At 50.0% G+C, this 24,982-nt stretch overlaps 1 protein-coding gene across 2 annotated transcripts in view; it reads left to right on the plus strand.

Annotated features, from left to right (window-relative positions):
- ATP8B2 (ATPase phospholipid transporting 8B2) overlaps positions 1-24,982 on the plus strand; it is a 470,208-nt gene that overhangs the window by 411,885 nt on the left and 33,341 nt on the right. For both annotated transcript variants that reach the window (XM_086947594.1, XM_086947593.1), the window contains 2 exons: positions 3,456-3,539; positions 5,071-5,316. In XM_086947594.1, coding sequence (XP_086803720.1) covers positions 3,456-3,539; positions 5,071-5,316 — 330 coding nt within the window. The remainder of the gene's footprint in view (positions 1-3,455; positions 3,540-5,070; positions 5,317-24,982) is intronic.

Raw genomic sequence — 24,982 nt, forward strand, 5'->3', positions numbered from 1 at the left:
ACTCCACTACACGGTGCAGGGACTATGGACACTACAGCAAAGGAAGATGCACATCAATGTGTTGGAACTGATGGCAATCTTCATGGCCTTAAAGGCGTTCAAAGTACATCTGTGCAACAAGGTCGTGTTGATCCGGACGGACAACATGACAGCCATGTACTACATTCAGAAGCAGGGAGGCACACACTCTCCGCAGCGGTCTCATCTGGCTCAGAGCATGTGGAAGTGGGCCATTCAGAGGAACATCTTCCTCATGGCAGAGCATCTCCCGGGCAAGGACAACCAGATGGCGGACCTGCTCAGCAGGCACAGTCATCAAATGCACGAGTGGGAGATACATCTATCAGTACTCCAACCGTACTTCCAAAGGTGGGGTCATCCAGAGATAGACCTGTTCGCCACAAAGGAGAACGCAAAATGCCAAAGCTTCGCCGCCAGGTACCCACACCCGCAATCACAGGGCAATGCGATGTGGATGAACTGGTCAGGCAGATTTGCGTATGCTTTTCCCCCAGCACCTCTGATACCGCTGGTGGCACGCAAGCTCAGGCAGCACTCAATGACTCTCATCCTGGTTGCTCCAACGTGGGCTCGCCAGCCGTGGTACACCACGTTTCTGGAACTCTCCGTGGTACTGCATCAAAGGCTTCATCTCACTCCCAGCCTTCTGACGCAGAGCCATGGCGACATTCAGCACCCAGATCCGCAACAGCTCAACCTGGCGATCTGGCTCCTGAAGTCCTAGAGTTTGGCTACCTCAATCTTCCTCCCGATTGCATGAACATCATTCGGGAGGCAAGAAAGCCCACTACTAGAGCTTGTTATGCGGCTAAATGGAAGAGGTTTGTCATTTACTGTGTTAACCACAATATTGACCCGCTAGATGCTTAAATTCAAAACATCATTTGTTACCTGTTCCACCTGTATCAATGCAATTTGGCGTACTCTTCCATCCGCATTCACCTGTCTGCTATGGCAGCATACCTCCAGAACAGACAACACCTGTCACTTTTTAAGGTCCCTGCTATCAAGGCTTTTCTGGAAGGACTCAAGAGAGTCATTCCGCCAAGGACCCCAACAGCTCCAGAATGGAACCTCAATGTGGTTCTTACAAGACTGATGGGTCCTCCCTTCGAGCCACTGCACTCTTGTGAGCTTCAATTTCTGACTTGGAAGGTTGCTTTCTTAGTAGCAATTACATCGCTACGGAGGGTTAGCGAGTTGCAGGCGCTCACCATCCAAGAACCTTTCTTCCAAGTGCATGCTAACAGGGTTGTGCTCCGCACTAACCCTAAATTCTTACCCAAGGTTTTGTCTCAATTCCATATGAACCAGACAATTGAGTTGCCGGTGTTTTTCCAAAACCCAGAGACGCTGGCGGAGCGGATGCTCCACACCCTTGACGTTAAAAGAGCCTTGATGTACTATGTGGACAGGACAAAAGATTTTCGCAAAACCAAGCAACTTTTCGTTGCTTTTGCCTCACACCACAAGGGAAACGCTATCTCCAAAGCTGGGATCGCTAGGTGGATTGTGAAATGCATTCAAATCTGTTACGCTAAAGCTAAACGCACTCTCACTATCCCACCAAGAGCCCACTCCACCAGGAAGTTGGGGGCCTCTATGGCTTTCCTAGGTAACATTCCCTTAGAAGATATTTGTAGAGCAGCCACATGGTCTACCACACATACTTTCACTAAACATTACTGTGTAGACGTGCACTCCAAACAGCAGGCAGCTGTTGGTCAGGCTGTTCTCAAGACACTTTTTCAGACTGCTGCAGCTGGCACGGGCGACCGCCGCTAATGGAGGGACTGCTATGTATTCTATGCACAGATATGAATTCAGCAGCCCACATGCCTCGAACTGCAAATGCTACTTACCAGTATGCATCTGTTCTTGGCATGTAGGGCTGCTGACATTCATATCGCCCACCCTCCTCCCCGGCGCCTGTAGCAGCTGCAGTCTTCATATATATATATATATATGCTCATAGCATGGTCATCACTCACATACTTCACTCCATCTCAGCCAATGGCTAAAAACAATCTGGGGATGGAGGCGATGCCCATGCGCACTGTAGTCCAGGGGAGGAGCCACCTATCTCGTGATACTTCGAAGACTCTTCCAGGACAACAATGTGTAATCATCCGGACCCAACACTAGGCGGCGATCTATGCACAGATATGAATGTCAGCAGCCCTACATGCCAAGAACAGATGCATACTGGTAAGTAGCATTTGCAATTCCTTACATGGCACCTGAAGTTTCATTTCATATAACACCTTATCTGCGCCCTCCCCTTTGCATATCCTCAATCAGAAGTGGATATTGAGCTTTTCTTACTTGCACCCTTTCTCTTTCTGTTTTATCTGGTATTCCGGCTTCCTAAGTTATAACAGGTTGGAGGGCAGCTACTAGAAACATAGTCTTGTGCAGAAAAGAATATTTCTTTGAGACAAAGCAGAGATGCCGATGTGGGGTTTCCTCTAGGATTGAACTACATCATTGCTGCCACTAATACATCTGCCTGATGCATTCCCATCCTCCTTGCCTAGTTAGCATTCAATTGATCCTTATTATAGGCGGGTATATTGGGCCACATAGACTCTGCAATGCCCATGCAGTGATGCAACGTCATCCCCCATATTGCATAGTCCTCCCCCACTCAATACTGTTAGTGCATGGTGACTTGGTGCAGATTGTGATGCTTGGGAGTAACATGAGGGTATAACCTGAGATAGTTTTTGTGAAAAGGCAAGCCTGGCTCTGTACTTGTCCTTTAAAAAAAAAATGTAAAAAAAGATCCTCCCGCTGACCCAGTTTTCTGGAAAAGTGTATGTTTGCTTTCCCTGCCCACCTAGTCTGCGGGTTACTTTACCTCTTGAAATCTTAAAAAGTGTTGCCTCTGACTCATGGGCTGTGGTCTTTCATAAGAAATCATAGTTAAAGGAATCTTGGCAGTGCTATTTCAGCCTGTCCATTATGTCCTGGCTTATGTCAGAAGCGGACCCTCTCCATTACCAACCAAAAGCCCGATTATCCATGAATATATTGGGTGCAGAAGTGGGGAAGCTCGTATCCATGACTGTTCCATCTCTAACCATGTGGCAATTACTTCAAGGGGCAAAAATATAGATAAGCTTCTCTGCCAATCCTCTCCCACTAGGGGTAACAATATATAAGTCTGAAGTTAATTTCTTTCTCAAGTGAATCATTCATATAATGTGCACTTATCTACAAGATACTCTGCTGCATCTATTTCCTATACCCTGCAGGCTGCTCCTTTAAGACAGTCTTAATCGACGTTGAAGTATAAATATTATTTCCTGTTTCTGGCAGTATATAAGCAGTACTCTGTTTTTGCATTCTAATTGCCGTCTTCCTTTTTTTGCACAGTATCTACAATAACTAATTGTCTGTATAACTATTTGGTTCTCTTCCTCTCTCAACAGACTGTCTACGACCAGTACTTCATAACCCTGTATAACATTGTGTACACCTCCCTGCCAGTCCTTGCTATGGGTGTCTTTGATCAGGTTAGTGTCTTGGTAAAAACAGGTGGAAGGTCTTTAAGTGGGTTTATGTCCTGCTAAAAATAGGTGAGAATGTGTTCGATCAGGATGCTGTCCCGGTAAAGACAGGTGGGAACGGACTGCACTTGAAATTCACTTATTTTGGTGGTCAATTGTGAAGTACATGCACCTCCTTCAATGGGTGCACTGTTCTACTTTCATGTTGCTATCAAGCCTCCAACTGTGCAGTGTTTGTGTTACTAATCTACTACTGTGAGCGGTGTTTAATTTTTGGGAGGGTCAGCTTATAATGTGTGCCTATGAGAGTCTAGGTGGATTTATTTACCAAGCAATGGCAAAGCTAATATGTTTGGGGCTCACTTCAAGCCTTTTAGCTTTGTCAGTGCTTGTTTTGTGAAACATTTTTGTTTGGAGTGGCTTCCACCACCAGTATTTTGTTTTCTTTTTTTAAAGTCTAATGGCAAATGTATTTTTGTTTTGTCTTGGAGAGCACACATTTTCTTAGTATCCTCTGGCGCTTTAGAGATCGCTTTTTTTTTGGGGGGGGCGCCATTTGAAAGGGGCAGAATTACGTCACTCAGAGCAAAATAAGCCAAGGGCTGAAGTCGGATTTGCCCATTGTCCATGCTATACGCTGCAGTGGGCGGATGAAAAATGTAAATGGCACAATACCAGGCTAGCAGGTGAAGAGAACTAGCTTGAAAGCCCTAATAAACAAGTATATTATACATATATATATATATATATATCACGCCGCACTACAAGAGCCAGGATGCCTTGTGTGTTACCACGCCCAGGGGCGGGTATACATAATGAGGTGTGCGCGTTTGAACTGTGCTTCACTTTCCTGCCTCACAACGCTGCAGAAGAAGGGAGGTTGGCTCCCGAGACCGGTCCAGCGAGAACAGCATGATGACAGTACCTGAATTGTCCGTGTGCGCAGACTGCTGAATAAACCTGTGAAAAGATTTTTCCTCGCGTGGCTTCCTCCAATTAGTGCAACCCTGCAAGTTGTGGATATACATATATATATATATATATATATATATATATATATATATATATATATGTGTGTATATATACATATATATATATATAATTTTAGTAAAATCAAAAGGAAAAAACAATGTGCCTCTTCTGGGCCATTGCACAAATCTGCAGGCTTTTCCCATTACTATCCACAGAAACTCATTCTTGTTGGTAAGTTAAGTTATAGGGGAAATTCTAGGACTATGAGTAGAGCCATTCCCTTTGAGAGACCTGTCCGTTTTGGCCCTCGGTGGATATACCCTTTAAGGAATTCCACCCTTAGGCATTCTGCTAAAGAGGTACTTTGTTGAGTACTACTGAAAACTTTACTTAATGTTTTCAGTTATATGGCCAAAATAAGCAATTTAAGAATATACACAAAATATTCTGCTTATGAACACTCAACCCGCGTCTCCAGAGGTAGATCATTTGCTCCAGGGAGAATTATTTTGATATAATCTCATCCATAGGGTTTAAACACATTTCTTACTCTTTGATTTTGCAGGATGTTCCAGAGCAGCGTAGTCTGGAGTACCCCAAGCTATATGAGCCGGGACAGCTGAACCTCCTTTTCAACAAGCGAGAGTTCTTCATCTGCATCGCCCAAGGCATCTACACCTCTATTTTCATGTTTTTCATCCCCTACGGAGTATTTGCTGAGGCTACGAGGGATGATGGCATACAGTTAGCGGACTACCAGTCCTTTGCTGTTACAGTTGCAACTTCACTTGTCATTGTTGTGAGTGTGCAGGTACAGTACTATGCATTTATTCTTGTGACTTGGTTGCTGCATATGCTCTCTTTCACATTTCTTTGTTCTAACAAGAAAATATTTACTTAAGGCTTTAAATGTAGACCTGTCAAACACATTAGACTGCTCTGATGCGTTCTCCTGTTTTTTACTTGCATGCATCATTGCTTTCAAACAATTGGCATTTTTGCACAAGGCTTTTGGATGGATACTTCCCCCTGCAGATTCCTCACCTTTTGAATATTCTAGGTGCCAGTCTTGATCGGGACACTCTTCGATAGCACTCCCACGCAGGTAAGGGGTGCCTGCTTCGTTTTTGGGACACAAGCGGCATCACTGGGAAGTCACTGGAGCCATAAAGCTCTCCTGTTGGCGTGCTTATGTCTGTTCCATTTTTTTCAGTCCATCTTAGCAGTTCGGGCTGTTTCTGTTCTCCTCAGGACTTGTCGACTTCATACTCTATTTCTAATATTCTGTTGCTTCAAGTTTAGTTTTCCTTTTTAAAAATGTGTCCACCCAAACAGTCCGGTTTAAACCATGTTGGAATTGTGATACGCAGATGCCCTCACAGACCCCTAAAATAGCCGCCCTTGGTGTTTAGGATCCGATCATGATGTGAAGGCCTGTGAGTCTTGTAAACTGATGTATCTCAGGGCAATTAAAGAAAGGGTGGCCAAGATATTTATGACCAGGGCATGACTCCAATGACGAGAGTATTGCAGATCCAAGCTGAGGTTGAGGTCACTGAAGTCTCTTCCATCGTCAAAATCCTCACAGACTTTGTACGATAAAAAGAGGCAGCATGAGTTTGGATGCCATCATATGTCGAAAAGTAAGTCACTAAGAACCTCTGCTTTGCTCAACTGCCATCGGAACAGGAACCAACAGAAGAAGCTGTGGAGGACCCAGCACCTGTGGCTCCTTCTGACCCAGTGCCGATCTCTGAGCTGCTGCAGACTGTGGCACTGATTCCAAGGCTGCCTTCCAGTATGCTCTACTCAGAGTTTCCCACTCCTGAGACGGATCCATTGATGTACCTGAATGCGATGTTCAACATCTTCAGTAGACCAGTGATCTCTTCTGGAGCGCCGACTGTCCCATGGGTCCAATGACTTTGACTTACTGTGGTCTGCCTCTCAGCTTCCTTTGCACAACTTTTGCCATTACCTCTGGTTACATGGACTGCGACCCCGACTTCTATGCCATGGTCAATGCCTACTCACTCGACCTCCCACTGTCTTTATCATCGCTCAGGGGGCTTATCACCTCTCTCGCACCACAGTCAACCTCTCTGACAATGTATAAGACGCCGTTGGCCCCACAGCCGAAGCCACCCATCTTGGGCCTACTCCCGCGTGCACTCGTTTCCATCGAAGATGCCTTTCTGATGGAACGTGCACCCTTCAGATTTCATCCGCGTTGGCATGCGAAATATAAGCACACCTATCAACACCTCTTGCGCAACTTGTCTTTTGCTGGACTATCTTGAAGCTGAATGTGACTCGTGTAAGTCCTTTCAGTCCAAGAAAACTACGGGAAGGGTTCATCAATTGGAAATGTTTTCCTAAAGCGGAAATGATACCCCTGACATTTTAGGGGGAGGAGCACGACCAGGAGGGGCCAGCTATGGAAGAGGAAGAGGGGGTCTTGTCCCCTGAGGAAAGCTCCAGCTCCAACATGAAGATTGAAATGGAGATGTGTAGCCTTCCATCTGATCAGCGCGTGAGTAATGTGGCCCCTGACCCTGCTCCAATACCCTAACAGGCCTCAAAGCTTTCTCGCGTAGAGGTCGCTGGCCCACCACTGCCTCCGGGCCATGGTTGGATCCAAAAGACTGTTTTGGACGCCCCACACTCTGGCCTGGCACCACTTGTCCATTCTCCAACAAGACGTGCAGGCTCTCTTGTAGAAGGAAACTATAGAGAGGATGCTGCCATCAGAGGTCAGGACTGGTTACTCTTGTTACTTTCTGGTACCAAAGAAGGACTAAAAACTTCATCCTGTTTTAGATCTCTGCCACCTGGATTTCTTCCTCAAGAAGAACAAGTGCAAGATGCTCACCCAAGTACTGTCTGCCGTGGATCTTGGAGGCTGGATGGTGGTGTTGGATCTGCAGTACACCTATTACTGCATCCCTGTAGTGCAGTTCCACAGACTCTACCTGCAGTTCGAAGTAAGCCACTATCACTTTCAGTTCTCGTTGCACTCCTTTGGCTCCCTACCACAATGACTGAAGGCAGGCTTGCCTCAAACAGTTGTGGACTGCCTCTAGTCAAAGGCCGAGAAACAGAACAGGGGAACTCTACTCACTAAGGAACCAGTGTACATGTAAAATTCAAAAGGACAGTGGTTACTGTGGAATAATACTATTAATATTAATAATGGGATGCGCAATCGCAACGTAGGGCTTGAGTGATGTCGGAGGGGGAAGAGACCACATACACCAATGGTTCCATATGGCATAGTAATATTTATATAGTTCAAACAAGGATGTGTACAATGAAAGAAGAAATAAAAAACATTTGTGCGTGGTGTCCCAAGTGAAACAAGCATTAGAAATGCAATAGGTCTCGGATTTTTTTGAGTTAGAGCTAATGGAATTGTAAATGTCAATGTCTTTTAGCCATGTGTTATGGAGTGTATGCATGTGGTGTGTAGTGGAAATATGTGTGTTGGATTGGAAAAGTAGGAATGGTGGCATGCTGCGCTTTAGATAAATATGTTTAAAAGTAAAGGGCACCATATTGCGATTGCTACAATAGTTAATTGTGGATGCGTTAACAATTGATGTGTGCACTTATGGGTGGTGGTGTGTGTGCCTGTAGAAATTGTGCACTGATGGCTGGTGGTGTGTGTGCTTGTTAAAAGCGTGCACAGGTGGCTGGTGGTGTGTGTGCTTGGTGAAAGGGTGCACTGACAGCTGGTGGCGAGTGTGCCTAGTGAAAGCATGCACTGACGGCTGGTGTTGTGTGTGACTGGTGAAAGTGTACACTGACGGGTGGTGGTGTGTGTGTCTGTGTTTGGTGGAAGCCTGCACTGACGCTTGGTGGTGTTTGTGCTTGATGAAAGCGTACATTGATGGCTGGTGGTGTTTGCGCCTGGTGAAAGCGTGCACTGACGGCTGGTGGTGTGTGGTTGTGTGTGTAGTGGTGAGTGTGCGGTGGTGAGTGTGTGGTGGTGAGGGGTGATGAGTGTGTGGTGGTGAGAGGCTGGTGTGTGTGTGTGTGGTGTGGTGTTTTGTGTGTGGTCTTATGTATGTGTGTGGTGGACTTAGTTTGAGTGTTCGTCTCCTGCACACTCACACAGTGCCCCTACACACTCATACACTTCTCTCCCTGCACACTCACACTGTTCACCCTGCATAGTCACACACTGTTCATCCTGCACACTCACACACTGTGCACCCTGCACACTTACACACTGTTCACCCTGCACACTCACACACTGTTTACCTTGCACTCTCACATACTGCAGTCACTGTCACTCTGCAGTCACTGTTACTCTGCAGTCACACTCACTCTGCAGGCACTCTGCAGTCACACTCACTCTGCAGTCACTCTCACTCTGCAGTCACACTCACTCTGTACCTGCACTCACTCTGCACCTGCACTCACTCTACACTCACTCTCCAATCACACTCACTCTGCAGTCACACTCACGCTGCAGTCACTCTGCAGTCACACTCACTCTGCAGTCATTCTGCACTTGCACTCACTCTGCACTCACTCTGCACCTGCACTCACTCTGCACTGACACTCATTTTGCAATTAGGAAAGGGAAGAGTTTTCTAGTACTATCAGTTTGTCCAATTTAACTGTATGTGGCTTTCAGATAATTACTTCTCAGACCCAGGAATAACGAACGTGGGGGAGCTAGGATACGGAATGGGTTTCTAAGGGTTTTAGATTGCGCTGACTTGACCGGAAGGCATCAGAGCGCTTCACAATAGGAACAGAGCTGATACATGGGAACATTGCAAATTAACAAATTACGAAAGGAACGCTACAACGCATGGGAAAAGTGATAAGAGTGGCCAGCGAAAATAAAGAGGTAGCAATCGCTACAGTACAGGAGAAAAAAAGGATGTGTGGCGGTTGCCAAGATTACAAAGTACAAGTAGGGGTAAAATACTGCAATAAATGACAGACTCTCCAGCGCAAGAAAAAAATGTTACTTAGGCAAGGGGTGCCTGGGGCAAGTGCAATGGGGGTGGCCGCACAGTCATCTTGCTCAGTTTTCCACTACACAAACAAGATTTGGCGGGAGCCAGCATGCACACACACACAGCTGAAATAAAACAAACTGGAGAGTGGTGCACGCGCGCCCAGCCTCTGTCTTTAATTACTGCGGGCCCTGACAGCTGGTAATTGAAGAAATATGCCCTTCTGCTGCGCGTGTCCGCACGGAGTATGCACTAGGCGGAGCAACTCTAACGCCTATGGCCTATTGCATGCTCGCTTGTAAAAACACACGCATGAGAGGGCCAATTGCCATGCAGCTGGCAAAAAAACAGCAAAAATCACGAGCTTTCTGGAATTCGGTAGGTATGATTTTCGAAGCCCTCAGAAAAGGACTCTTAGGCCACGCCCACTTCGTGGGACGTAGGCCGAGCCCTAAAAAGGTAGTGGACAATTTTACAAGGTTTCCATAGTTAGCAGCAAGTCGACCAAGTACAAAATGAACAGCCCTCCATTGTATTGCGCATCCCATTATTAATAGTATTATTCCACAGGAACCACTGTCCTTTAAAATTTTTCTAGTCAAAGGCCAGTCTCTTAACATCACTAGGCTTAGGGGCGTGGCTACAGAGGCGACCAAGATGGCCGCATCCGCTTAGAGCTCTGCCGATCGCGCGATTACACCGGCCCCGATCCCGCGATGTGAGAACCTTTTCTGGGGTGTTTTCCAGTCACCAAAGACCGCGAAGCCCTGCTGCGGCGACTGATGCCTCCATAGCTGCTGAGACCAGCTCCAGCCTCCGCCGTTGCCCGATACCATCTGGGCCCGGCCCGGGCCTACCTTGATGTTGCTGAAGCCGAGGTGAGTCTGTGCCCCTAACTGCCCCCTTCCCTGGTCCTCCTACCTGCTCCCGCTCGGCCTGCGGCCTGCTCAGGTGACCCACTCGCTGCCTGCCGCTCCCCTGCCCGGCCCCCGCCGCCAGCGCGAGTACTCTGGCCCTTGGGCCTGCTGCGAGCCGGGGCTTCGGGTGGGTGGGCTGGCCGGCCCCGCGTCCCGGTCGCCGGGGTAGTGTTGCGGATCGTTAGTGGTGGTGCGGGTGGGGTCGGGGCTGGGGGGTGGTCGGTGCCTGGCTCTGCCCCCCCATTGGCGCCGGGTGGGTGCTCCGTGACAGCTTGAAGGGTCGGGGCTCTCCTGGGCCCCCCTCCTTTCCGGTCTGGGCCTCGCTTGGTTCACCTTAGGCATTGCTCGCCCGGCTAAGCTGCATGCTGCCTTCGCTGCTGGTATCCCGTCTTCGCCAGATGGATGGTCCTACCTGCTCCTCCTACCTTCCCGAAGTGGACACTGCATGACTTGGCCATCCGGAGTCCGGATGCCTGCTGACCACCGCCTCTCACCGCGTTCTGCCTCCTGAGCGCCTCCTGGATATCCTACGTTTGCTCTTCTGGGGAATCCCGGCCCAGTGTGCCGCGTTCTCTCACGTCTCCTTGTCTTGGATACACTGGGGAAGCCCTGGTGACGCACTTTGGAATCCCATTATTTTGGCCCCCTTCATTGCTGTTGCGACCACCCTGCCACTATGGTCAAGAAAGACCCTTGACAGCCTAAGATCCAATTTGACAAGACCCCTGGGGCCATGGCGGACCCTCCCTAGGGTACGACTGCGGAGGCTGTCCCTCCTCCTGAGTCGCCTTGCTCAGAGGCCCTGGCCGCTGCCATGCTCGCCGAAATGAGGGCGGGCTTCAAGGCCCTGGACGCTCGATTTGATAATCTGGACAAAAAACTTGCTGACATGAGCTCCAAGATCCAGGGTCACGATCGCAGGCTAGATGTGGTGGAATCTAGGGTGTCAGATATTGAGGATGGGGCCTCCTCCTCTCTTAAACGACTAGAAAGAATGGAAAAGATCCTGAAAAAAGTGGCTATAAAGAACGAGGATTTGGAGGCCAGGGGGCGCCGCAATAACATTCGTATTTTAGGCGTGCCGGAGACGACAGCTACTGGCAAAATGGACATGTTTGTGGAGCAGCTCCTTTCTGATTTGTTCGGCAAGGAATCCTTCACCCAGGGTTTCACTGTTGAACGTGCTCATCGATCCTTAGGCCCCCGCCCCAGACCGGGCTTGCCTCCCAGACCGATTGTGGCCAGACTTATGAACTTTAGAGACCGGGACACTGCCCTTCGAGAGGCCTGTGAGAGGGGTGAAATCCAATGGCAAGGTAGCAACATCTCCTTCTTCCCGGACTTTACTGCCATGGTCCAGGAGAACCGGCGCAAATATCAGAGTGTCAAGGCCATGCTCAGGAACCTGGGCCTTCGATATGGCATGCTCTATCCTGCGCGCCTCAAGGTGGACGCTGATGGCCATCCTAGAATCTTTGACACGCCGAGTGCAGCTCAGGAGTTCTTCCATGACTTTAAGAACAACTCAGGCGGGGCGTTGAACAGTTCCCGGCCCACTTCCCCGCCACAGCGGGCTTCACAAAACAGCGTTGATCTTTTCTCTCCGACTGGGAATGGATGATAAGTTTTTTTACTTTTTTTCTTTTTTCTGTCGCTCCTTTAATTGTTCATTGAACACAGCACTATTATCTAGTTTGGGTTCTTCACATATGCTAACATATGCAGTTATTTTCTGATATTTCATGGCTAGTTTGCCCGCCCGGCGTAGCGTCGCCATGCCCCATGGTGGACGCCTCCAAGGTTTATTTTTTGGGTTGCGATGTAGGGATATTCCTCTTATTGGTATTTGAGAGGTTGGGTGGAGGGGGGTTTTTGTTTTCTTTCTTATTGGATACTTCAATTTGCCAGAGATGAGACTTGCGCTATGTGTGGTGTGGTTTTTTTGCACTGATATGTGTTTTTCGGTACAGCACAGATGGTACAGTTAGGCAATGTGCCCGGTCCTTCCAGGCTTTCGTTATTAACGTGGAATGTACGTGGTTTGAACAACAACAGGAAACGTAGACAGGTGTTGAATTATGTTATGCGTCATCATGTTGATGTCCTTTTTATACAGGAAACGCATTTGGCAGGTTCGGAGGGAGAGTCGATGGCCTCTGCTTGGGGTCCACACAGATTTTTTTCTACTTACAGTTCATACTCCAGGGGTGTTGCCATTCTGATACATTAAAAAAATCCACTTTGCACACTGTTTTACACACCGGGACCCTGAGGGCCGTTTTTTGATAGTAACAGGTTTATTGATGGGCCATAAGGTCTCCTTTGTATGCATTTATGGTCCGAATATCGAATCTCCTTCCTTTTATCACTCCCTATCGACCCAGCTCTTAACAGCAGACACTGGGCTTTTGATTATTGGCAGAGACTTCAATCTCCTTTTGAATCATCCTAGAGATAGCACCGCCTCTACACCTGACTCCAAGCCCCATTCCAGACTGGCCCTGCTTGAGATATGCACACACTACTCCTTGGTGTACGTGGAGGCCCATCTGAACGCACACCATCCTTCCTTCACACATTATTCAGGCTTCCACAACACATGGACAAGATTGGATTATTGGCTTGTCCCCCCCGAGGAGGCTGGTTGGTTGGGGGCTGTCCAGACTCTTCCACGCACTCTTTCTGATCATTCCCCGGTTCTACTTCAGCTTTCCATTCCCCGCGAGGGAGGGTGTGCGAGACAGTGGCTCTTCCCTGGTCGGGCTTTATTAGACCCCGTCTTTACCGAGAACGTTGGACAGGCCATAGAGGATTATTTTGAACTAAATACGGGTTCAGTCGACACCTATGCAATGCTGTGGAAAGATCTTAAGGCATATATTAGGGGGGTCTGCATCACGAAAAATGCCAGGGTACTTTATGATCTTCGCGCCACCTAGACCGGGTTGAGGAGAAAATAGCAGCACTGGACCAAGAAATGCTTAGCTCCCCTTCCGAATCCTTGGCCGTGCGTCGGCTGGAGTTATGCGTCGAATTTCGGGATGCCGCCGAGAGGGAACTACTTTTCCTCAATAAACACTGCGTGGCTAGGCGGTATGGAGAGGGTGGGAGGCCAGGCCGGTTATTGGCCAACACACTTCGTCCTCCCAGAGTCCCCACGTACATCATTGCTATGTCCGGAGTGGGCGGCTCCCCCGTCCACTCCACCCCCGCGGTCTGCGACCTGTTCCTCACTTACTATAAAGATCTTTATACCTCTCGTCTCTCCGGGGACTCTTGTGGGCAGGAGGATTATTTATCCGAAGTGGCTTTGGTCTATCTCGAACGTTATATGCAGGAGTTCCTCTTAACCCCTATTACGTCGGACAGTATTGTGGAGGCGATCGATGCCCTCCGCACCTCTTCGGCTCCCGGGTTGGACGGCTTTTCTGCGGACTTTTACAAGGCGTATAAGGACTTGTTGGTCCCGAGGCTGGTAGAAGTATATGCTGCGCTTTGGAGGTGGGAGTCCTCCCTCCGACATTGCGCGAAGCAGTAATTATAGTGCTACCCAAAGCGGGGAAAGATCCTATGCAGTGCGGCTCGTATCGGCCCCTCTCCCTCTTAAACTTAGATTATAAAACCCTGGCCAAAGTCATCGCCATTAGACTTTCTCTGTTGATGGAGTCCATTATTTCACCGGCGCAATCGAGCTTTGTCCCGCACAAGTCCACCTCGCTTAATCTACGCACGCTGTTCACTGTTCTACATCGCAGAGATCCCTCCACGCCTGCCGCCGCCATTTTGTTGGACGCCGAAAAGGCCTTTGATTCTCTCGAGTGGCCTTTTTTTCTGTCGGTTATGCGCCGTATGGGCATGCCGGAGTGTTTTATGGATACAGTGGCCCTTTTATATAATAGACCCATGGCCCGGCTGCGCCTAAATGGCACCCTCTCCAACCATTTCGCTCTATATCGTGGTACAAGGCAGGGATGCCCCCTATCCCCTCTCTTTTTTATTTTAGCTATGGACCCTCTAGCTCGACCGTTTCAAGAGAAACATCTCCAGCGTGGCCTGCAGTTTCGCACGGGACCTCTGTTGCTTTCCATGTATGCTGAAGATATGGTTTTGTATGTCCGTCTGCCTCAAGATAATTTATCACCGCTAATTCGAGAGATCATACATTTTGGCAACTATTCTGGACTTCACATTAACTGGCACAAGTCTGTTATATTTCCATTGACGGCCAGCACTTTGCCATGGGCTTTTGATTTCCCATTAGAGTGATGCACAGATTCGGTTAAGTATGTAGGCATCCACATTCACCTTGACACCGCCTTGTTCATTCGTCTCAATTATGGCACCGCGGTTGCTGCGCTGGAGACTCAGGTCGCCCGATGGTGCGCTTACCTTTGTCCATGGCGGGCAGAATTGTAATCATCAAATTGATTGTTTTGCCCCGGTTTTTATATTTTTTTAACATTCCTATTCCATTGACTAAAGTCTTTTCGCAACTTCGCTCTCACTTAATCCGTTTGGTATGGGGAGACAGGACCCCTCGAGTCAGCTGGAAGGTCTTGACTTTACCCCCGAGAGGGGAGGGCTGGGTGTACCAGATCTATATTTGTATTATTTAGTAGCTCAATGCTGCTATGCATACGCCTGGTTCCATCCTGATGCCCGCATCCCCTATTTACGTCCGGAGTCTGATCTGGTCTTGCCTAGACAATTACTCACGATTCTTCCAACGGGCTTTCCTAGGGACCCCCAGGGCATTCAAACGGTTTCCACCACCTGCTGGGCTTGGATTAGATTACGTAGACTGTTGGGTTTGGACCTGTTATACTCCCCAGCTCTACCTCTGCCCAACTCCTCTCTGTTTCCTATCACAGGTGAAGCTCTGGTAATGCGCACACTGGTGAAGTTTAATATTAGCACCACTGTTGACTTGTTCCCAGATGGGCACGTCTTCTCTCTGTCGGAAGAGGCCAGATTTAGAGATCGGTCCTTCATGGACACTTTCATACTCACCCGGTTGCGTTCGGCATTGCGGGCTACGTACTCCTCCTTCCCATTGGCGACTGCGGAGCTCCCTCCCCTCTCCTTATTGATTCAAAGCCCGACTAACGGGCATTTGATTTCCAAACTATATAAACAATGTGGAGCACTCAAACCGATGCTGGACTCTAGGCTCCTTGCTGCTTGGGAGGGTGACCTGGGTGGGCCCATCTCGGATGATCAGTGGGCTTTCTGTTGCAGGGCCACATCCGACATCTCTCTAAACAGTCGTCACAAGCTGCTGCACTTCAAATTCCTTAGGCGGATGTATTTTACCCCTGCACATGGATACCGTATTGATATCTCTAGGCATCACCATTGCCGCAAATGCCTTTCCCCATTCGCAGATTTCGCACATTTAACTTGGACCTGTCCTAAAATGCACGACTATTGGCTTGATATTCACACCACTTTGGGAGACATATTATCGTTACCCCCTCACTCTTTTGCCTGAAATCTCACTCTTGGGGTTTGTATTAAAATTCCCCAAGACGGTACGCCGCCTGGCGGCCTTGGGCTTCCTTTTGGCCAAACGTGAGATTGCACTGCTATGGGGTAGTAAACGTGCCCCGACACTTCGTGCCTGGTTAAACAGTATAGCGTGTTGTAGCGTGAATAGCGAGGAATATAGCACTTTACTTCCGGCCTCCTCCCGACCCGTCGATATATGGGGCCCATACAGAGAGTACATATCCCGATGCCAGCTTATAAATGAATCTCCGACACAATCCGGCATTACCCCCTCAGGAATAGGATAAATCTCACTTAATCTCAGATAATGGTTAGAACAATGGGGTATGCAGTATGTGTATTTGGTTGTATGAAATTCTTTTTTGTCCCTGTCTTTGATTTGAGATATATAGAACTGTTTTTCCACATGAACATTTCACATTGTTTATTTATCATCATTGTTGGTGCAGGAGTATCACACCCATCTGTTTTCAGTGCAACTCTTTGGATATTGTGAGTTTTTGGTAGCCTTGTATTGTCTTCCCTGATTTGATATTTTTTTATTGGATATTGTATGTACACACATTGAAGGCTCATGATTATTATTTGTTTTGATTTGTTTTCTGTTTCATCTTTATGTAAAATGGAAAAGTAAAGGTTTAAAAAAAAAAACATCACTAGGGTTCTCGATCAGTTTTGCGAAGTCACACTTGACTCCTTCACTGTGGCTCCCTTTCAAACCTTACATCCACTTCTACTATACCAGGACATTCTGGCTATGCTGTAGATTAACATGCACCCACCTTCCTCCCCAGATGCTTGGGTTAATTACTGATGTCTTCTATCTGATTGAGATAGCTTTCTGCAGATTCCTTAGTGTAGAAAGTTGAGACAACAGGCTGGATCCAGAAGATTTTGATAGCAGTACCCCTGCGTGCCGATAGGTAACATCGGTCGGCTCTGCATGACGTAGGAATCGGGTTCGTCCTCGTGGCGTCCGCATCATCTATATAGGTGACACCTTGGCATGCTTATATCAATTCTTTTCTTTTCATGCCAGCCAGCGCAAATCCGTCAGAGAGCTACCCCTGTCACTTTTTGACAGACGTTTTCAACTTTCTGTCGATGTTGTTTGGTGTGGAGGTATGTCTAGTAAGAAGACCTCAGGGTTCAAACCATGCGGCGCCTGTCACAGCGGCATGTCGGTTACAGACCGAGGATACACTGCGTTGGAGGGCCTGTTCTGCGGAGCGAGCGCCTGGGTCCTGTCTACGTTTCCCCCCTTTGCGGGACTGGGAGCGACCGCCGCCCATTTGAAATCTTTTTATGACGCCATGTGCGCTATCTTTGGGCGGCCTGACCCTGCCGACACGCCTTCGGGACAGGCAGGCTCAGAAGAAGGAAACATTCCCCCGGGGTCCACGCTGTCTGCTCGTGCCGTGGCGCCCAGGCCTCCTCTGGGATCCGTTCCTGAATCCAGACCGGCGCCGGTCGTACCCACTCAACCGTCCCCGGCGCTTCCCCCATCCAAATTCCAGACGACATGGAGCCGGTTGGGCATCCACCGACGCCAGCTGAGCCGTTTGGCCCCATGTAGTATCCTGTAATTAATCTGAAGGGTTAGGGCTGGATGAGAATTGGGATAGGCAGCAGGATCCCTTAGAAATCCTGCTTTCCAAAGAAGAAATGGACTGGTATGAGGATCTGGGTGCTGCCAATTGTTTAGACTCCTCCCCAGAGCATGGTACACTGTCTCCCCCCTAACCTGGCTATAGAGGAGGGGGCTTCGTTTACAATGGTGGTAGGTAGGGCTGCCTTCTAATGAGGCCTTAACCGATGTTCTACTGGTCACCTGGTCCAAGCCCAGCACAGGGGCCCCTGTGAACAACTATCGCCCGCTGACATTGCCGTGTACATGGTGACCCAGCTTTCCTCTCCAACCAGCCAACCCCCGAAAGCTTGGTGGGCCAAGCCTCTACTTCACGTGGTGCGTTCCCTTCTACACCCCCACATTGGGAGTTCAAAAGGCTGGACAACTGTAGTCAGAAGATCTTCTCTTCCACCAGTCTCATATTGCAGTCGGTATACACTGCATGCCTCTTGGGCCATTATTCCCATTCACTGTGGGAAATGGTTGGGTGGATGCTACCACCAGTTCCAGAGGGGGCCCTGGCTGTCCTTTTTCCAAGCTGTTGCAGACGGGACAGACTCAGCTGGTTTGCCATATGCTGCGGCGTAGACACGACAGACTCACTGGGCAGAGCTATTTCCTTGATGGTGGCTGTCAGGGGATGTCCAAGCAAACCTCATGGATATGTGGTTTGATGGCACCACTCTCTTTGGAGACAAGGCGGATGCAGCTCGAGAGCGTTTCAAGGAGTCGCGGGCCACAGCCCAGTCATTGGGCATCTCCGTTTCATCCAAGCTTGCATCCGCTTTTCGCACCTTTCTCTGCTTCGGAATGGGCTTCCAACTGCACAAACTCTAGCCAAGCCAGAGGACCACGCAAGTTCAGCAACCTTGCCTGGCCGCGGTTCACCCTACCCAGTGGGTAGAGAGGCCAGAAGTCTGGCCCGGCCACAAACCCCTCCGTCTCCACCTCCAAACCTTCCTAGACAGACCCTACTAGTTCATGGGTATCCAGTTGGTGGCAGGATACACCATCACCCCCACCACTGGTGGGACATCACCTCAGATAGGTAGGTTTTGCAAATAGTCTGAAGGGGCTACTCCCTCCCCTTTGAGACTACCCCTCCATCCATGCCTCCACTTCCGATCGGCTGACTAAGGATCACCTTGTCTTACTTTGCTAGTAAGTCAAAACTCTTGGCCAAGGGAGCTATAGAGAGGATTCCAGGGCCAGAAATAGGCTGGGGTTGCTATTCCTGCTACTTTCTTGTTCCAAAAAAGGACTGATGCCTTTGTCCTATTCTCGACCTCAGAGCCCTCAACTATTTGCTCAAAAAAGAGCAGTTCAAGAAGCTCACTCTTGCTCAGATCCAGTCTGCCCTTGACCCGGGAGACTGGATGGTAGCCATTGCCCCTCAGGTGTTCAAGGTGATGGCGGTGGTCGCAACTCACCTGCGGACATCAGAGGATCCCCTCTTCCCCTATCTCAATGACTGGTTGTTGAAGTCGGGTTTTCCCCTAAGCTGTCGTCTTCCTCCTCCAGACTACAGCAAACCTCTAGGATTCGCGGGGGTTCGCTATCATTGTGCCGAAGTCACACCGGAGTCACTCTCCGACGCTCTCTTTCATAGGAGCCGTTCTGGAGATGGTGGAGTTTTGGGCCTATCCTCCCAAGCGGCGAGTCCAGGATATTCAGGCTATGATACCTATGTTTCAGCCTCTATCCTGGATATCGAGTGACTGACTCTGGGGCTGCTGTGACTCGTGGCCTCCTGCGGGTAGAGCATGCCAGGCGGCACATGCGGGTTCTGAAGTGGGACCCCGGGCCCAACTGATGCACTTTGACTTGATGTGCCCTGGGTCTCTGCCAATCAGGTTACCAGAGACTGTGTTCTTTCCCAAAAACTGTACCTTATACTCCCAATTGGCACCTCTCTGGCCACATGTCAGTCCCTTGGAAAAGGTACTATGGGTTCCAAGGGCACTATTGCCAGGGAAGGCCTCTAATGGCTTCAATACTTATTGTGCCACCGTTAGAGGCCCTGTACCTTTACACACACACTGCCATTGCAGGCTGCGTGTTTTGGTGCAGAACAAAGTAAAGAGTCGACATTGCACACATCCCTGTGTGCCATGCCTACAACACAGTGCCCTGGCATAGGTCCGCCACCCCTCGAGCTGGGTGCGCTATACCAGTGGTTAGGGTACAGGTGCATGAGCACTGTACCCGTACAGTGTCTAGACCAATTCTTAGACATTGTAAGTGTAGTAATGCCATTAAGAGTATATGGTGCTGGGAGTTTGTCATTATGAACTCCACAGCGCCATAATGGCTTTACTGAAAACTGGGAGGTTTAGTATCAAACTTCTCAGCATATTAAACTCATACTGATGCCAGTGTGGGATTTAATGAAAAATGCACTCGGAGGGCATTTTAGAGATGCCCCCTGAAAAAGCGACCAGCGTCTGGTGTGTTCCCTGACTGGTACACACCAGCCTGCCACCACAAGACATGTTTTTGGACCCCTGGGGTGAGAGTCTTCGCTCCCTGAGACCAGAAACAAAGCCTTTCCTGGGCGGAGGTGATCGCACCTCCCCCAGGCCAGGAAGAGCCATCTGTGGCAGGGGAGCTTCAAAGGCCTTGCCGTTTTTGTAACTCGACCCCAGCCTCTCCTGCTATCCGGTACAGGCCCCCTTCCCGTCTCCCCTCCTTTTCGGCGGGAAGACAGGCGGAAAAAATTAGCCATCCCAGAAGGTGTGCCCACCTCTGCCAACCCCACCCCTCACGTGGGGGCGGCGAGTTGAAGCCCGCTCTTCAGATGACTGGCACTCTCCAATCAGGATTAGGGATTGTGCTCACTCCCCTGTGGGGAGTGAGCACACTTAGGGTGTAGTCACCTTAAGGTCAGTAGCCCATTGGCTACTGACCTCGAGATCCCTAAAACGCCCCTAAATACAGTATTTAGGGGGCAGTTCTGAACCAAGACGACGGATTCCCGCAACCTAAGAAGAAGGACGAACGAGGACGCCCAGCAGAGGAGACTGCAGAGAACAACTGACTTAGCCCCATGCCGTCTGCAGTTTCCAGAGATCCTGCTCCAAAAGTCGCCTTGTCTTGCAGCCAGCGACTTCCAGAACCCCTGGGAGGACTGACTGCCTTCAACAAAGAGCGGATCTCCTGGTAACAGCAGCTCTTTTCAAAAGAAACAGCCAAGAAAGACTCTGAGCCTGCTGAGAACAAAGAAACCGGATGCCTGGAACCACGACTGCACCCGACGCCTACGGCCCGAGTCCGAATGGCCCACCGGTCCCAGCGAGGTCCCGCAGTACTCCAGAGTCTGAGTCCATCGTGGGTTGACCCCTCCAGGACTCCCCAACGTTACCTGCAGCCTCTGCAGGGAGAACACCCCCCACCCCCGCCCACCGCGAGTGACCCGGTAAGGTGAAACACGACCTCAAAAGACACCCCTGCATTCAGCCGCCCAGAGCTCTAGAGAAGAGAAACCGAGGTGCACCAACTTCCCCGAGCCCTCGAACTTACCTGACCAGCTGTTGGTTCCTCCCAGAAGTCTTCCTGGGCCGAGCCTGCAGCCAAAATCCAAAACCGGCATCTCCCATTGAAAACAGGGCACCCCACACCAAACCAGCACTCTGCACACAGCCGCCCATGTGCTGCTGCAGGTGCACTTTGGGTGCTAACTCAGATCTCCCTTTGCCCTCAGCCTAACACCAGGAGCTTTGCTCCCACAACCTTATGGCCTGCTCGTGAGCAGCCACCAACCGGAGGCCCTCTACCCCAGTTGGATAACATTTGGGCCTCAGCACTCTGCACCCGGCCGTCCTAGTGCAGCTGAGGGTGCTTTGAGAGGGCATCCTTGACCCTGGGGGGACCCTGGTTCTAACCACAGAATACCAAATCCCACTACCAAGTACTTACCTGTTAACCTATAACCATATTTTCTCCATAGGAATACATTGATTGTTTTTCATTGAAAATTGTTCCAAGTGTGGAGTTGAAAAACTGCAAATAACTAAAAACTGCTTTACTTACCTATTCTCAAGGAAATGCCCCAGTGTGAGATCTAGGTATATCACGCTGAGTAGAAAAAGTAATCCCTAAAGAAATCTGAAAAGTAATCTAACTGTAATTTCCACTGTATTGAAAATATTTACAAACCTGTAACAAAGACATTTTCATTCAGCTTGCTTGTATTGTTCAAGCTGCATTTACACTTACCTGTACCAGCCTTGCTTGGTTCTAGAAAATAAATATAACAAAATAATATTTGTCTGAAAGAAACAGGTTAGTGTTAGATTCCTTACCTAAGAATATCCCCAGGCGTCAGACTGGATCCGGAAAGTTTTGCCTAGCAGTACCCCTGCGCGTCGGTAGGCGTCGTCTGCGGCTCCGCGTCCGTCGTCGGTGTCGTGATCGCCAGGATGACGTTGTCGGGGCACTTAGACGCCGCCCTTGCGCACTGACGTCAGTTCTTCTTTTTTCCGCGCCAGCAAGGGCAGATCCGGGAAAAGCAGTACTCCTAGTCAATTTTTGACTAACTTTTTGATCTAATTTTGATCACTTCTCGAGACGATCGCTCGACTCGCGGTGCCGGTAGGGATGCCCGGGTTTAAGCCCTGTGACGATTGTCACCACTTGATGTCGGGGACCGACCCCCACCGTCGGAGCCTTTACTGTCTCTGGGCCGAACACGATGAGAAGTCGTGCCCCGACTGCCGGGCCTTGACCTCGAAAGCTAGTCGGGAGCGGTCCCATAAGCAACTCGAGCTCCGGCAGTTGGCCCGTGCTGCTTGAGGTCCCCGTTCAAGAGAAGGTCGAGGAACCAGTCGCGGGGCCGCAGTCATTGCCGTTCGACGAGTCAAACTACTCGTCAGGCTCCAAGTCCTCAGGTAAGTCGAGGCACTCAAAAAAGAAGAGGCGTCATCGCTCTTCTTACTCTCCCCAACGGTCGAGCGACAACGCCCATGCGGCTCCACTGGAGCCGCAAGCGCCGCGTCCAGCTCCGTACCCGCCGGTCCCTGGGCTGCACGCGACGCGGGAGGAGATTAGTGCTTTCCCCATGGCCATGGCGTCGCTCTTCCCTCCGTCGGTAACCGGCGAGGCGTCTTTGGGCCCGTCTGGGAGCCCTAGCTGGTCGGCGGCTCTAGCCCTGGCATCCTCGGGTGCTTCGGGGCCGGCGCCGTCGACAACTCTAGTTCGGACGCCGCAGGGCTCCTCCGGATCCAGGCTTGGATCCGTGACGTCGCCAGTTGACCTTATGACTCCGCTGGCACCGTTACCAAGGGTGTCGCCCCTGACGCCGTCCCCGGACGACGTCCTTCCCGGTCCCAGTCCGGATCCGGCGTCGGACCGGCTCCTTCTTCGACACCGATCGGTGAGCCCTTCACCGACGACCCAGCTCCATCATTTTTTCCTGACTATCAGGAGATGGATGACGGGGAGAACTGGGAGGGGTCTGAGGACCCTATGGCACTGCAATGCCAGTTGAGCCAGGACTGGGCAGACGAGCTGTGGGAGGCCAGTAGTCTGGACACTTCGCCCAATACTGGATTTGTCTCCCCTCCTACCGTGGATACGGAGGAGGGGGCTGCTTACAGCGTGGTGTTGACTAGGGCACCCAAGGCCTTGGCTCTTGAGCTCCCTGTCGCGGCTGTGAGGACTAACCTCCTCCCTGAGGTGCTCAAACCGCAGGCAAGCTCCTCGGAGCCTCTCCTGCCGTTTAACTAAGCCCTCACTGACGTTCTACTGGGCACCTGGTCCAAGCCCTCTACGGGCCTTCCCATAGATAGGAACGTGGCCCGACGTGTCCGTTCACCCCACCCCTGAGAGTCTGGTGATCCATGTAGGAAGGTGGATATCTGACTATGGTTACCACCAACTTTTTGCCTAGTGTTTAGCTGGTTTTCGACTTAGTTGACCTGTGATCCTGCTATTCAGGACCCCAGGCTTCCTGCTCTCTCTGTTAAAATGGACTCCATGCACCTTAGGTACATTTCTAATTGGTATTGGGTCACTCTTATAAGTCCTTGTACAGTGTACCATAGGTAAGCAGGGCATAAGTGCACCCAAGGCCTACCAGGGGCTGCAGCATGTATTATGCCACCCCTGGCTGGCCATCCAAAACTGACACAACTGGCTGGTAACACAGCTGGGGCAAGGTGGTGTAACCTCCCTCTGCTTTAGATATAGTATACCTATATCTAACCCTAAAATGGACACATATACTCCTATAAGTCACACCTATGGCAGGCCTTAACAATCCTGGAGGCAGAGTGCTTGGAATTATGTGAGATGGTGCTCTAGCATGAGCGGAGCCTGTCTGCAGCTTTCGGAACCAAGTCCTTTAGCTGTTTCCATGATAACGCTATACCATATACTCTTAAGCGCATTATAATCCTCGCGGTTATTGCTAACTTTGGCATAGCATTATCAAAACATGTTGAGTAAGGTGTCATACGAATTGGAATACTACCCCCTTGCCAGTTCTGGCGACGGGGGTAGCATTCCACCCTTTTACAGGGACACAACATGTATGTAACTGTGAACCCCGGTTAAAGTTATCTCGAGTCTCAGCATCACAAAATGGATGCTGCCACCACAGACACAAGTCTGACCTCCTGCTGCTGGGAGTCCTTCCAGCGAGGGAGGCTTGGACAAAGGGTTTCCTACCTTGGAAGGTGCTAGCACCACCCCAGACAGGATTTTGTGTATTGAGGTAGGACAGGCTGAAAGGAATGAGACATGCCTGGGGCACACAAGGTGTCCCTGTGCATACACCTGTTCAAACCAGTTGCTGGGGCACTCCAGCCCCAGCTCTGGCGCGAAACCGGACAAAGGATAGGGGGTGTAACCACCTCCCTTCCTGGTCCCACCCATAGGAGGGACCTAGTCATAGTACAGCCCCCTTTAGGAGGATAAAGGTAGGAGCTGGTCCCATTCCAAATTAGATTAATCCTGATTTGAAACTCTACAAGAAGAAACTCTGAACTTCGACGTTCTGCTCCACAGAAGACTGAAGAAATCTCCCGTGTGGCCAAGGAGTGACCACCCTGCACAAGCAGGCACCATCAAGCGTTCCAGCGGTTCACTTTGTCGTCTTCCCTGGTGGATCCAGACTTCAGAGCCCGACGAGACCCGGACTTCCAGACCTCTCCGACCTCAACTCACATCTCCAGCACAGCTGAGATCCGTGGTTGCGACGAGACACGTGGGACCAGCCATCTTGAAGAAACTGCACTTCGCTTCCAGCACGACTTCAGAGGCATCCTCGACGAAGTGCTTTGGGGATTGAGAAGCCCCAGCTCCGAGCAGCTCCTGCACAGAAGATCAGCCCTCCAGCATCCACGAGATCTACGTGGGGCTCTTTTGCTTGATTGCTGCGCGACGCGTTGTCTGGTCACTTGCCGGCTGGCTAGTGGCCTCCTAGACGACTATCCTTGAAATCTACACCGC

The sequence above is a fragment of the Lissotriton vulgaris genome, chromosome 12 (genome assembly GCF_964263255.1).
Source record: "Lissotriton vulgaris chromosome 12, aLisVul1.2, whole genome shotgun sequence".
Lineage (NCBI taxonomy): Eukaryota > Metazoa > Chordata > Amphibia > Caudata > Salamandridae > Lissotriton > Lissotriton vulgaris.